The sequence below is a fragment of the Colobus angolensis genome, unplaced genomic scaffold, assembly GCF_000951035.1.
Source record: "Colobus angolensis palliatus isolate OR3802 unplaced genomic scaffold, Cang.pa_1.0 Scaffold318, whole genome shotgun sequence".
NCBI lineage: Eukaryota > Metazoa > Chordata > Mammalia > Primates > Cercopithecidae > Colobus > Colobus angolensis.
In genome coordinates, this window is record NW_012116466.1 from 454,542 (window position 1) to 468,807 (window position 14,266).

Below are 14,266 nucleotides of genomic sequence, written 5' to 3' on the forward strand. Positions count from 1 at the left end.
AGTTTTTACCTGTGTGTCAGTGACAGTGGGAGACGCAGATGCTGTCTTCGTGTTATGTGCAGATAGTTTTTACCTGTGTGTCAGTGACAGTGGGAAATGCAGATACTGTCTTCATAGGATTATGCAGTAGTTTGTTGTCACAGGCAACCTGACAGGCTTTTAAAAAGCTTCAGGGATCCCTGGACCACAGTTTGAGAACTGCTATTCTGGAGTGTGGGTTTTATACTTACTATATTTATGAGCCATTAGTTAAGTTGGTATTATAGAAGAGCAGTTTATCTCGTGTATAACTTTAGACAGTCCTCTTTATTATTGGCTAAATATCAAGATGTAAGCAGTATGTTCCCACATTGACCAATGTGTATCCTAAGAGAGCAGTCAAAAGCTGGAAAAACAATTTGTGTGTGTGCATTTATGTACTGGATGCTAATTTGCAGTTATAGGTTGAATATACAAGTTAATTAGATATAATGACATGGACAAAAGCCCAAGTAAAAACCAATTAAAAGTAAAAAAGCTATTTTGCTTAATCCCAATTGTTAATTTTAGTTTCTTTTCATTTGTTTTAAAAATATAGATGAGCCCTTCAACTGCCTTTTTCTGATTGAACCATTTAAAATAAAGTAGTTATGTGGTATGTATTTTAAGATATCTAGAACAAGGTTATCTATCCATAGGTATATATAAAAGGTATTTTCTATAGAAATATTCAGACTGAGCATCAAATCACCTTGTGGTTTCTTTTTAAAATCAGACAAATGATGGCTGAAACCACTGTCAAGATCAAAGGGATAATTGTAACTAAATTTTAAAATTCCATGGCCTGCTTCATCTGACAGGAATTGTTTTGATACAAATCCAAGTCCAAGTCTTTGTATTATGCACTTGACTGAAAGTAGATTCCACTCCAGCAGTTTTTGAAAAGGTGAAAAACTTGCTGGCAGTACTGGAAACAACTCTACCAAATCTGAACAGCTGTCTAGACAAACCAGACAGCTGCTCCTGTCAGCTGTGAACAACCACATGCAAATAACTTTTGAATTTGAAAGTTAACCCTTTTTTGCTTTATTTGAGCAATTTTTGGGTTTGTAGCAATTTTCACTTAAGCAGTTTGTGAACAAGTTTGTTACTTGTTTTAAAAATGAGAATGGCTAATCTTTTTATTTAATTCTGGTTAAATTTAATTTTAGTTATATGAATTTATTGCCTAATTTAAAGTACTTTTCCACTGGTTATCACTTGTGCTAGATTTGGATAAGCATCAGTATACTGTTGCATAAGAGCAAGACTTTAAATATGTTAATCATAAGACTTTAAATATGTTGGAATACTTTGGGTTGCATTCTGCCCTACTGAAGTTTACAAACTTCTTGATTTTTTTTCTTTCCATAAGGTCTTGGGAAAAAAAACCCACTTTCATTGTGTTTTCTTCCTACCTTTTTGACCAGAGTCGTCTTGATCTCGCTTATAGTCTCTTCCCTCTTTGCTCATCCCATAAATACTGGCATTCCTATCTTAATTCTCAACTTTGCTGACTCTGTACACTTTCCTGTGGCTCTCTGTTTGACACGTAGGACTTCAGGCATTGGTTCCCAGATGACTCCCCCATCTATATTCAGCACAGCCTGCTCCAGAGTTTCAGAGCCTTATAATCCAAGTGCTTACTGGATGTTTTAATTTGGATGGCCCACAGACATCTCAGATTTAACATGTTCCAGTAGAATTCGTCATCTTCCTTACTTGCTTCTCCTTCCTTGTATTTGTTTTCTTGATGCATAGCCTTGCCATTCACCTCACTGGGCGTCCTGCTGGGCTTTGCTTTCCCTTATCCCTCTGTCCTTTTCCCTTATTCAGGTGGTGACTCAGCTTTCTGTTTTATAATACAGTTTGTAGTGAAATACATGTTCAGATATGGAGGAACTCTTTTGTAATGATGATATTGGAAGAAAGGCAAGAATTTATATTGCATAAAAATTAAGCATTTATTAATAGTTTTATGTGGTTTATATTTCAGGTAACATAAATTAAGCTTGAACAGCACACACTGTCTCAAAAGACAGTTATTTATTTATTTTTACTTTATTTTTAGTTATTAGCTATTTCATTGAGGGTATTCTTTCTTTTGATTGCTCGCTTCGAGACTATAATGAACATTTAAGATTGTGAGATGGATTTTTTTTCTTTTTTTTTTTTGAGACGGAGTCTTGCTCTGTCGCCCAGGCTGGAGTACAGTAGCGTGATCTTGGCTCACTGCAAGCTCCGCCTCCTGGGATCACGCCATTCTCCTGCCTCAGCCTCCCAAGTAGCTGGGACTGTAGGCTCCCACCACCACACCCGGCTAATTTTTTTTTTTTTTTTAATTTTTGTATTTTTTATTAGAGACGGGGTTTCAACTTGTTAGCCAGGATGATCTCGATCTCCTGACCTTGTGATCCGCCTGTCTCGGCCTCCCAAAGTGCTGGGATTACAGGCATGAGCCACCGCGCCCAGCCCAGATGGATTCTTATTGTCCCAGATTACATTGTGTCTGTTGACAGAATATCTCCCTGGATAGCATGCTTAAATGCTGATTAGCTTCTAAGGCATCGTGACAAAAATTTAATTACAGATTTCAGATAAAGCATTGATAAGAGTGAGTTGTGTTCAGAAGTTTATGAACTAGACAGTGTGCATATATGAATTTGTCTATTGTACTTGGAATTTACTATATAAAACTTAAAATACATTAGAATATAGTTTGAAAAATCTTTGTATTCTAGACCAAGGATTTGCAGACATTTTTTGTATAGGGCCAGATAGTAAACACTTTAGGCTTTGCAGGTCATATGTTCATATTCAACACTGCCATTGTAGTACAGAAGCAGCCATAAATGATATATAAATAAGCACGGCAGTGTTCCAGTAAAGCTTTTTGATGGTCATTAAAATGTGAATTTTGGCTGGGCATGATGGCTCATGCCTGTAATCCCAGCATTTTGGGAGGCCAAGGCAGGCAGATCACCTGAGGTCACGAGTTCGAGACCAGCCTGGCCAACATGGCAAAACCCCGTCTCTACTAAAAATACAAAAATTAGCCAGGCATGGTGGCATGCACCTGTAATCTCAGCTACTCAGGAGACTGAGGCAGGAGAATCACTTGAACTGGTGAGGCGGAGGTTGCAGAGAGCCAAGATTGCACCATTGCACTCCGTCCAGCCTGGGCAACAAGTGAAACTCTGTTTCAGGAAAAACAAAAAAAAGAATTCTGTATAATTTCCACAGGTCACAAAATCACAAAATGTTATTTTTGTTGGTTTTCCCCCAACCATACAAAAATGGAGGAAAAAAAACCAACAACAACTATTCTTAGCTCACAGCCATATAAAAACAGGCATGGGCCAAATTTGGCTTATGGACTGTAGTTTGTTCTAGTCCAAAGAGTATAGCATATTTTAAGCATGTCAGTAAATCAGTTAGCTTTGCAATGTTTAGAGATTATTTAGTATTTTAAATTTCATTACTAGAACCTTAAGAAGTTCAGGGATTAGGGATTAATGGTCTCAGTGAACAAGGATTTATTGAGTTTTCACTGTGGCCCAGCATACCAGTGAGTACTTAAATGTTCTGACCGCAAGTAATTTAGAAACAATTTGCCTAGTCAAAGTGAATATAACCAAAAACTATGAGTTCAGTGTTACACATTTACAAAAGAGAGAGAGAACTTTGTGCGGGAAAGAAAAGGGCTAGAGTAGTTAAACACTTCAGCAAGTACACAATGGTACATCCAACAGTGAGTGTTGGATGGATTGAGATTAATAATGATCATATTTCTTCACTGAATTTTCCTTGGCTCTATTATGTCAGATTACAGAAATGAAACCTTTAACATCTGAGAATATTAACACTATAAAACTAGGGAGCAGTATTTCAAGAGCATTTCCTTCATGCAGAACACTATAGCAGGTGTTTCATGTCCGTATTGTATCATTGAAATAAAATTTAGGTGAGCTTTAAATGGATTTAAGTATAATTTATATTTTGTATTCAAAATCTTTTAGCGTTTATTAATAGCAATGATGTAGGTTAAACTGAGATTCAAACAAATTGTAAGCGAACTGAGAATTAATAAAAGAGTGTGCTTATTATATTTCGGTTGAATGAATGCATGAATGTCTAGGGATTCAATGGTATATTGCTTTTCTAAGTGTGCAACTGTTTACTTCCACTAAAGCAGCATCTATATACTCTTGATTGAACTTGTCTGCTAACTTTAGCAAGAAGCTGTAGCTAGGCATAGTTAGCATAATACAGATGACTGTCGTCGTTGCTGTTTTTAGAAGAAGCAGTATGTCTGACTGGCTGGCATCTGTTTCTCTCTTTGTCATAACATGCTGGAGACGGATCAATTTTCAAAATGTAGGTAGCCCTCAGTTAAAAATCAATTGATATGTTTAAAATAATGGCCTGTAAAGTGAACTGAGGGACAATTTTCTAAATTTAGTTTAATTCAGGAATTAATTTTCTGGAAATAACTAGCTACAGTGAATTTTTCTCTTACCTCATTCGGCATGGTAGACACGTGACCCTTACAAAGGAAGAATTTATATTTATGGATTAGTAATTCTTTCTAACAGGTACATCGAAAAATCAGAGAAGATTCAGATATGGCACAAGATTCTCTGCAGTGCCTTGCCCAGTTAGCGTCTCTTCATGGACCCATCTTCCCTGATGAAGGATCACAAGTTGATTATCTCGCACACTTCATTGAGGGATTACTGAATACTATCAATGGGTAGGTATACTTGCCCTTTGCAGCTGAAAAAGGAACTCTGTGTTTTGTGTGTAACAGTAGAAGAAAAAAAGGAGCTAGTTATTTTTCCCCCTTATATTTTGAAGTAAAGTCGTATGGGTAATTTGAAATTAATAAACAAAGACATACCTTTTAAAATGAATCAGTAACGATATTTGCTTGTTTGGAAGTGAGCTATTATATTAAGAATTTTTCTTTTACTGCCACTTAATAGTACTCATTCCTTGGTTTTAGAATTGAAATAGAAGATTCTGAAGCTGTGGGCATCTCCAGCATTATCAGCAACCTGATAACCGTGTTCCCACGAAATGTTCTAACCGCCATTCCAAATGAGCTTTTCTCCTCCTTCGTTAACTGCCTCACACACCTCACTTGTTCTTTCGGGCGAAGTGCTGCGTTGGAAGAAGTGGTGAGTGACTATTCTAAAGTAAATTGTGTCAGGTTTTCACAAAGACATTTGTGGTGCCTTTGGAACATTTCTCATGGAAAGTAATTATTTTAAGTGAGTGCTAGCTATTAAAATGACCATTTTGTTTAGGTGTGCAAATTATTTGGGAAACATGACCTTTAAAAATTTGTGGATGAAAATAGTTTTGTTGGTGATATTAACTGGTCTTAAGCGTTTAATTTTGAGATACTTTAGCACCCAAATATAGGAGATGGAATGAAATGAGCTATGGTTTGTTCAACACAATTTTTCACATAAAAATTATATTGAAAGCTCATTCTAACAGCAACAACATTGTTTACAGGGTGCTACTGTGGTGTGGTGTAGTTATGTGTAATTTTGTATTTTTTTTTTGAGAATTTTTTACTTTGGACTTATTTGGCAATTATGTAAACATAATTTGGTTCAAATCATTGTAACCTTGCTTATTTTCATTAGACTGTGCTCTGTAATTTTTTGGATGGTAATGCTTTAATAGTGTATCCTGGTAGAATTTAATTTACATTGAAATTAAGACTGATAATACCAAAGATGTTTTTTGGTATAAATTTTCAAATGTGTATTTTCCATATTTTATATTTACATTTAGAAAACATCTACTAAAACCCCTTGACAACACAGCTGCTTTTGTAATGGTTACTGTGAATAGCTATATTAATCATGGAAAAAAATTGATTTCATTCCACAAAGTAGTGATTACAGTGTTGAAACTAATTTTTCTTTTTATGAATCAAAATGTGAATCTTTTTGAAAAGCTGTAAGAGTAAAAGGAATGTAGATATTTTGTTAGGATTTCATGTTAAATTATAAGTTGTTTTGGTTAGATTCTACCAATGTGTATGTGAGTTTTTTTGTATCCCTTCAGAGGTGTTCAGAGAATAGGGAACTCGAGATGATTATGTTTATGTAATCGGGCACTTTCGTGATTTGATGAGGAAAGGATCCAGGTCAGACAAGTGTTTATGTGGTGGAGAAAATGTAGTAACAGAAGAGTAGAAGTTTAAAGGCATGATAGGTAGATTTCAATGTTTCAGAGGGATAATTTATGTTCTAAACTTAAAAATCCAGGGTAATTTTGAGTATTTACTCTTTACTCAAACCTCTTTCAGGTGATCACAGATTCTGAACTAGTCAGGTTTTATTTAACATGAATTCCTTGCACTTTCCCTCTCCCCCTTGGTTTATTTTCTCTTCTAAACCAGGTGGATTAAAGAGCATGTTGAGCCTATATTTAGAAACTGAGCTACCTTTTAGTTTCTGTTTGTGAGTTAAGCATGTTCCCAAACATTTTAAAGAATTGCTGGAAGATATATGGCATCCTTGGTTTGCAAATTTTAAGTACAGAATGAATTTATTTTGAGGTCACTGACATCTTGACAATTTTTCCTTCAAGATTTGACATAGGAGTGTTGGAATATAGAAAGCCTACACGCATTTGCAGAGAAGTATATGTGTATTGTGCTTATTTCACAGCAGAAATGCTCTTGTGATGATGAACCTGACAGTTTCATTCAAGAAAAGTACCATTTACTTTCATTTATTTTACTCTTAATTAATTTTTAATTGAGCTGTTTATGATATTGAAAAATTATTTTTAAAAATAATTGGTCACCTATTGAAAAGGACAGAGGGAGAGGTTTTTCATTAGTCATAGAAACCAGGTTGGGGATGTGTGGTGAAGTTGAGGGCTAATGGGGTGGCCCATGCATGATGACTTTACGGAAGAATAAACCTCCTAAATGTCATCTCAGCCTCAAGCGGTTTCCGCTGTATCTTGTGTATGCTGGGAGTAGAGGACCAGGGGAGTGTGCAGCTGATACCAGAAGTAGAGAAATCCAGCCAAACCAAATTGGACCTCTGGGACGGAAACCATTTCATCTTTTGTTTTCTTGGGCACCCAGTGATTGTAGTAATAGTATGTAATACATGGTTGTCCTGAGATGGAAAAGTATGTAAAGACATGATCTTTTTTTTTTTTTTTTTTTTTTTTGAGGTGGAGTCTTGCCCTGTCGCCCAGGCTAGAGTGCAATGGCATGGTCTCTTGGCTCACTGCAACCTCTGCCTCCCAGGTTCAAGCGATTCTTCTGCGTCAGCCTCCTGAGTAGCTGGGATTACAGGCATGTGCCATCACACCTGGCTAATTTTTGTATTTTTAGTAGAGACAGGGTTTCACCATTTTGGCCAGGCTGGTCTCGAACTCCTAACCTCGCGGTCCACCCACCTCGGCCTCCCAAAGTGCTGGGATTACAGGTGTGAGCCACCGCACCTGGCCAAGACATGATCTTTTCAGTAAAATTTGATAAATTGAGGCATATTAAAGAAATGAGTTCGGGAGTTAGCATGGAATGGAAAGATGGGAACTTTGAGGGAGACGTACAGCTGTGGGCCAAACAATCACGTAGGGCGAGAGCTCAGGCCACTTCACTGTTTGGAGCATGTTTCCTCATTGGTGAAGTCAGGGCACGAATTCCTTCCACTGCTTTATGACATGGATTAACTGTATGAAAAGTACCTGTATAGGTCGGGCTCGGTGGCTCATGCCTGTCATCCCAGCACTTTGGGAGGCTGAGGCAGGCCGATTGCCTGAGATCAGGAGTTCGAGACCAGCCTGCCAAACATGGCAAAACCCCTTCTCTACTAAAAGTACAAAAAATTAGCTGGGCATGGTGGCGGGCGCCTGTAATCCCAGCTACTCGGGAGGCTGAAGCAGGAGAATCACTTGAACCCGAGAGGCAGACGTTGCAGTGAGCCAAGATCATACTGTTGCACTCCAGCCTGGGCAACGAGAGCAAAACTCCGTCTCAAAAAAAAAAACACGGGAGGGGTAGACCTGCATAGTATGCAATAATTTATTACACGCAATAACATGTAGAATAATAATTTAAAAAACGAACCTTGAAAATAATAGCTTTTATTAAAAGCTTGTGTGCACTCTTACTACATAAGAACAACTGTTGGGTTTTGTTTGGTGCGAACCAAATATATTTCTAATTTTTAAAAATTATTTTAAAAATGATTTTTATAATCTTAATTTTGTGAAATCTTGGAAGTTTTTTTCCAGTAGGCAAACAGGTTTCACACGTAAGACTGTGTTACTGTGAGAATACTTTATTCAGAGCTGTGTTTGTTTAGGAATATATACAGATTATCATCTTTTTAAATAGGAATTCATGTCTTTCATGGTGATTATGTTGTGTAGCAAGGGAAAAAGAGTATCTTCATAGGGAGAAACATTCTTGATACTAATGTGTGTTTTTGAAACCCATGTCATAAAGCCACCTTGCTTGGTGTCTTCAGCATGTGAGTGAAGAGACGTATTTGTGAGTACCCTGACTTGCAGTTAACTGAGTCTGTGTTCACAAAGAGCAGTTCCAGTATTCAGCCAAGTTTCTCTGTGGCTGCAGATTTCTTGATAATACTTTAGGCTTCTTGGAGGCAAGAATTTTTTCATTATACCCAGAAATCAAATTATTATCTATTGCTGAACCGAAGAGGTGAGAATGAATGTGAAATTGAAAAAGTATTGCCTTAAAGATTAAAATCCTGCTGGGTGCAGTGGCTCACGCCTGTACCTTGGGAAGCTGAGGCAGGCAGATCACCTGAGGTCAGGTGAGGAGACCAGCCTGGCCAACATAGCGAAGCTCTGTCTCTACTAAAAATACAAAAATTAGCTAGGCGTGGTGGCGGGCACCTGTAATCCCAGCTACTGAGGAGGTTGAGGCAGGAGAACTACTTGAACCCAGGAGGCAGAGGTTGCAGTGAGCTGAGATCATGCCACTGTACTCCAGCCTGGGTAACAGAGCGAGGCTTTGTCTCAAAAAAAACAAAAAAAAAGATTAAAATTCTATCAATAATTGTTCATATTAATACATCAACTATTTTATAAAACATTTATGATAGTACGTGCATTTGAATTGGTTCAGTGAAATTCATGGAGAATATGACTTGAACTCTATACTCTAGTTTGTTTCTTGGTTTCTTTTATAGTTAACCATTCTGAGTTCAGCCAAGTAGGTGAAGCCGTGCAGTATGTTGCTACATGAATAGAGCAGCCTTCATAGCATTGAGGTATTTTGTATATGCATTTTGATGTGTGTGTTGTGTATAAGGGTGATGGTGATAAATAACAATTTATAAAGGAAGAACCTTACATCTAGTTTTAGTATATTTGCAGCCTAATCTCAAGACTAGCAGGATAAGGTAGTCATGACACAGGTACTTGATAAAGTTGTTAGGAAGCTTATTATAGAATGTAATGCAATAAAACAAATTTGCCATGTGTCGAGTGAGTGAGTGTATTTAGAGGTCAGCATTCTTGATTCAGAATCCAATTTCTCTGGCTTGTTGGGTAATTACTTTGTAGTGAGGTGATGTGACAAAAAGGAAGCCATAAATTGTAGCCAAATTACAGACTGAGAAGTAGGGAGCATACATTTTGGGATATCTCAGTGATAAGAGGGAAAACAAGACTTGTTCTCTGTGACGGTTGTGTCGGTGCAGTGTAACTGAGTCGTCTGCCTTGCACCTTCACCCATGAAAGGATGGGTCGTTTGAAGATCCTTGCCAGTCTCCCCACCAAACGGTTCTTGTAGCTATAAAAGAATAAATCGATGATACTGGAGAGAGCAAGCTGGCTGTCCAGCACCTCCCACCCACCAAGCACATTCATTTCCTCTGCTTAAAAGATAGAAGAAGAGATGAAATGAAATCCATGAGTATTTTTTAAACCTTGCACATTAAAAGTATACTTTTTAGAAATAATAATAATAGTTTTAGCTCTACCAGGGTATTTGGAAGAAAACTAGTTACTCTTTTACCTTAAATACAGATTCTTATTAAAAGAAGTGTTTTAAGAGTTACTTTTATGTTTTAATTCTAATTGGAAGATATTACCATGCAATATTTCATGACTTGTATGAGTCAGCTCTGATTGTTTAAATCTGCTTTTCCAATCCTAGTACAGAACCAGTGTTAAGTTTCACAGAATTCTTGCTCCTTAGAGTGCAGTGGATTTAGAATAAAGCTTACTTACTGTCATAACTATTGTTCCATATCGTATCCCTTATATTGCTTGTTATGCTAGTGTTAGAAACATAACTAGATCCAATGGACCTGGGGTTCAAAAATGAATACTAGAGTGAGGTAGAAAAAAAGGGATTTCTAAAGCATTTTCATAGTATGTGGAAAAAATTTCTTTAAAAAAGCAAAAGAAAGAAGGGATTGCCCTTTTACCCCATGTAAGCCGAGTGAGTCCCCGAGATGTCAGCTACTATTCAGCTTTGTTAAGTCTGTATTGAAGCACTTACCGTGTGCCAGGAACAGTGTCTTAACGTGTATGCATTCCTTTACATTGAGAATTTGGAAACTCCTGTGCATTTTCAAAAGGAAGAAAGTATATTAATTCAGTAGTGCAGCATTTAAAATCGTTTTCTGTAAATTATAGCTTGGACTCTTCGTGGTTTTGTGGGGGTAGTGTTACTTTGTGTTTGTTTTTTTAAGTGATCTGTCTATAGGATTTTTCTAACAGCTGCAATACTTGTCTACTAAATCAGTTTCTCTTGGGGGTTCCAGAAGCCAGGAATACTGTCAGCTGCATAGGTACTCTGAAGTTAAATTAATTCTGTATTTTAAGGACTAGCTAGAAAAAAAAAATAAAAATAACTAGATAAGGATTTAATTTATTTTTTCATTCGACATTCAGAGACTTCTAAATTCTTACATTTTTAAGGGGAGAGTTGATGAAGTTTTATTTGTGACATTTCTGTCACTGTATTGTTGCCATATTTATTTGCCTTAAATGACACTTCGCTGGGAAACAATCTACATACCAATCGCAGATGATAACAGTGTAAGTGTAAGTGAATAGTACAGCTCTTCGGTCTTCAATCTTTCCTGTGTCCTTCCTGATGTTTTACACTGTGCAGCACAGTGTTATTTGTGGTTCGTCACTGGACGTGGGGGTTGTGCCGATGCCTATAAAATTTGAAGTTATTGTGAAATGTTTCTTACAAAGTCTAGTTTTATGTTATAAAAATATAAAGAATAATGAACAATTATGTATCAACCACGCAGATTAAGAAGTAGTGTAGTATATTGATGGAGCCTTTTTCTGTTGTTTTTAACCTGTGTTTTTTCCCTCTCCTGTTATTGCGTGCAGGTGCTTGTTGCATTACTTACTTCTGCCAAGTGAGTCTATAAGCAGACACTGCTGGTGAACTTCCCAGCCAGTGTTTCGGGCACTTGTTTGCAGCTTCTACAATCTCTGATAGTTGAAGCTGTTTTCACTTCCAAACTGTTGTAAAGAATAATAGAGGCCGGGCGCGGTGGCTCAAGCCTGTAATCCCAGCACTTTGGGAGGCCGAGACGGGCGGATCACGAGGTCAGGAGATCGAGACCATCCTGGCTAACATGGTGAAACCCCGTCTCTACTAAAAAAAAAAAAAAAAAAACTAGCCGGGCGAGGTGGCGGGCGCCTGTAGTCCCAGCTACTTGGGGGGCTGAGGCAGGAGAATGGCGGAAAGCCGGGAGGCGGAGCTTGCAGTGAGCTGAGATCCGGCCACTGCACTCCAGCCTGGGTGGCAGACCAAGACTCCGTCTCAAAAAAAGAATAATAGAAAAGGAACTCTTTGAAGGATGTTCTGTAGACATAAGATTTTCTGTGAAAATGAATTGCGCATGTTCATCTCACTGCATTTTTTGTCTGTGAATCACATACTTATCTAACACATGTTATTTATGTTTACATATGAAGATAATCTTGATGATCAACAGAAAGAGCTTTCCCATTTCATGGAAAGGATTTGGAGTTGTCAATGATGCTTAGTTGCTGTTCACAGGAAGACAATCTATAACTTACCCTAGCATGGGAGTTAGCTCATATTTTTACAATATCCGATATTAGATTTATATAGATTAATATAAATATAGATAAAGACTTTATATTTTAGAGCAGTTCTGAGTCCAGAGCAAAAATTGGGTGAAAATACAAACCCCTTCAAACATGCAGTCTCCCCACCCTCACCCATCAGCATCCCACACGAGAGTGGTACATTGTTATAGCTGATGAAACTGCATTGACACATCATCGTCATCCGGAGTCCATAGTGTACATAAGGTTCACTCTTGGCGTTCTGCATTCTGTGGGTCTGGACAAGTGTATGATGTCCACCATTAAAGTATCACACAGAGTAGTTTCACTGTTCTGAAAATCCTTTGTGTTCTGCCTATTCATCCCTCCCTGCCCCGCCAGCCAACCTCTGGCAACCACTGATCTTTTGGCTGTCTCCATAGTTTTGCCTTTTCTAGAATGTCGTATAGTTGAAATCATGTAGTGATACTAGATTTTCATTTCTGAAATTCAATTTGATGTCAAAAAGGGGACAGATTTCACATATTGAAAGTTTTCAAAGCTTCATGTGACAGCATTTTCATAAATAAAAGTAACCACTATTTTGGAATTATGTATTCACCATAATTACCAAAACAAAATATTTTTTTCTATGACTAAAGGATTGCAAATTTATTCCTCTGTATACTTCCAAGTTAATTATGGGCATTGAGAGATAAGCGCTGATACCATATTTTGATTACCTTCTCCACCCTCCATTTCCAGATGGAGTAAAGTGGGGTCAAGTAGTCTCATAAGCTCTAAGCCCCTCTCCAAAGCCTCTCTGGCAGCAGGCCTGACAATACCAAGGGCGTGAGCACATAGTGTCTAGCTTGGTCTCCTTAGTCATCTCTGTGCACGTGCTGCTGCCTTGGCTGCTGGGTTTTGGCCAGAGTGACCATGGAGCAGGGCCAGGGTATTATGAAAAAGCGCTAGATTAGGTTTCAGTTTTCTGTGATTAGACTGAAAGATTTAGTTGCCAATTGTCATCAACCATATTTCTCACACTTTGCTCGATGAGTTACATTATCTCCAAAAGAAACCAGAAGGCTGTTTAGAAGTCCATAGTCTTGCTGTAAATTGCCATCCAATGAGTTGAGGCTCTTGCAGTCTACCTCTGATCTTCTGTTCTAATATCAGAGTGTTAATAGGAGGGATTATTGAAAGCTTTTTTTAATGATAGAAAGGCGTATAAGACTTTTACTTTTTAGAATACTTTTATGTATATGAATAATTAAACCACAATAACATGTGTTAGATATGTACCTAAAAAACAACAAAAATAGGTCTTAGAAAATATCCTGCCTTTTTTTTTTTTTCTTTTTGGAGACTGGGTGGGTCAGGGGATGCTATTTCTAAATTCCTCTTGTGATATGTTACCAGTCTGTTTATTTTGGCAAGATAAACTGTTAAGACTTAACAAATGATGGCTGTAAAGCACATGCTTTGTTAAGTATATAAACAGGCCACAGATGTTTCTATGGAAAGAAAGTATCTTATTCATGTCCATATTCCAGTGCCTGGCTCTTAGCATTCGATAGATGATGATGATGATGATGATGATGATGGTGATGATGATTATTATTTTGAGACAGAGTCTTGCTCTGTCACCCAAGCTGAGGTGCAGTGGTATAATATTGGCTCACTGCAACTTCTGCCTCCCGGGTTTAAGCGATTCTCCTGCCTCAGTCTCCTGAGTAGGTGGAACTACAGGCATATTCCACCACGCCTGGCAAATTTTTGTATTTTTAGTAGAGACAGGGTTTCGCCGTGTTGGCCAGGCTAGTCTTGAACTCCTGATTTCAGGTGATCCACCCATTTCAGCCTTTCAAAGTGCTGGGATTACAGGCATGAGCCACCATGCCTGACTGAGAGCTCTCCTAAAGTATAAACCTAGGAGTGGAATTTTTTGATCAGAGAGTATGTAAACGTTCACTTTTAGAAGAGAGTAGTGTCAAATTTTTGCTAAAGTGATTGGACCAATGTATTACGCGTATGTGAGTTCTCAGTGATCCATGTTCTCACCAACACTTACTGCCAAATTAATTTGCTTTCCCAAGTACCAATAACATTGAGCGTCTTTTCATATATTTAAGTATGTAGTTCCGTGATTCCTCTTTTGAAATGCTTGTGTCCAGTGCCC

At 37.7% G+C, this 14,266-nt stretch overlaps 1 protein-coding gene across 1 annotated transcript in view; it reads left to right on the plus strand.

Annotated features, from left to right (window-relative positions):
* The window catches only part of XPO4 (exportin 4), a 126,801-nt gene that overhangs the window by 79,012 nt on the left and 33,523 nt on the right, over positions 1 to 14,266 (plus strand). Inside the window, exons 8-9 of the mRNA XM_011951329.1 lie at positions 4,614 to 4,771; positions 5,024 to 5,198. Of these exons, the coding sequence (XP_011806719.1) occupies positions 4,614 to 4,771; positions 5,024 to 5,198 (333 nt within the window). The remainder of the gene's footprint in view (positions 1 to 4,613; positions 4,772 to 5,023; positions 5,199 to 14,266) is intronic.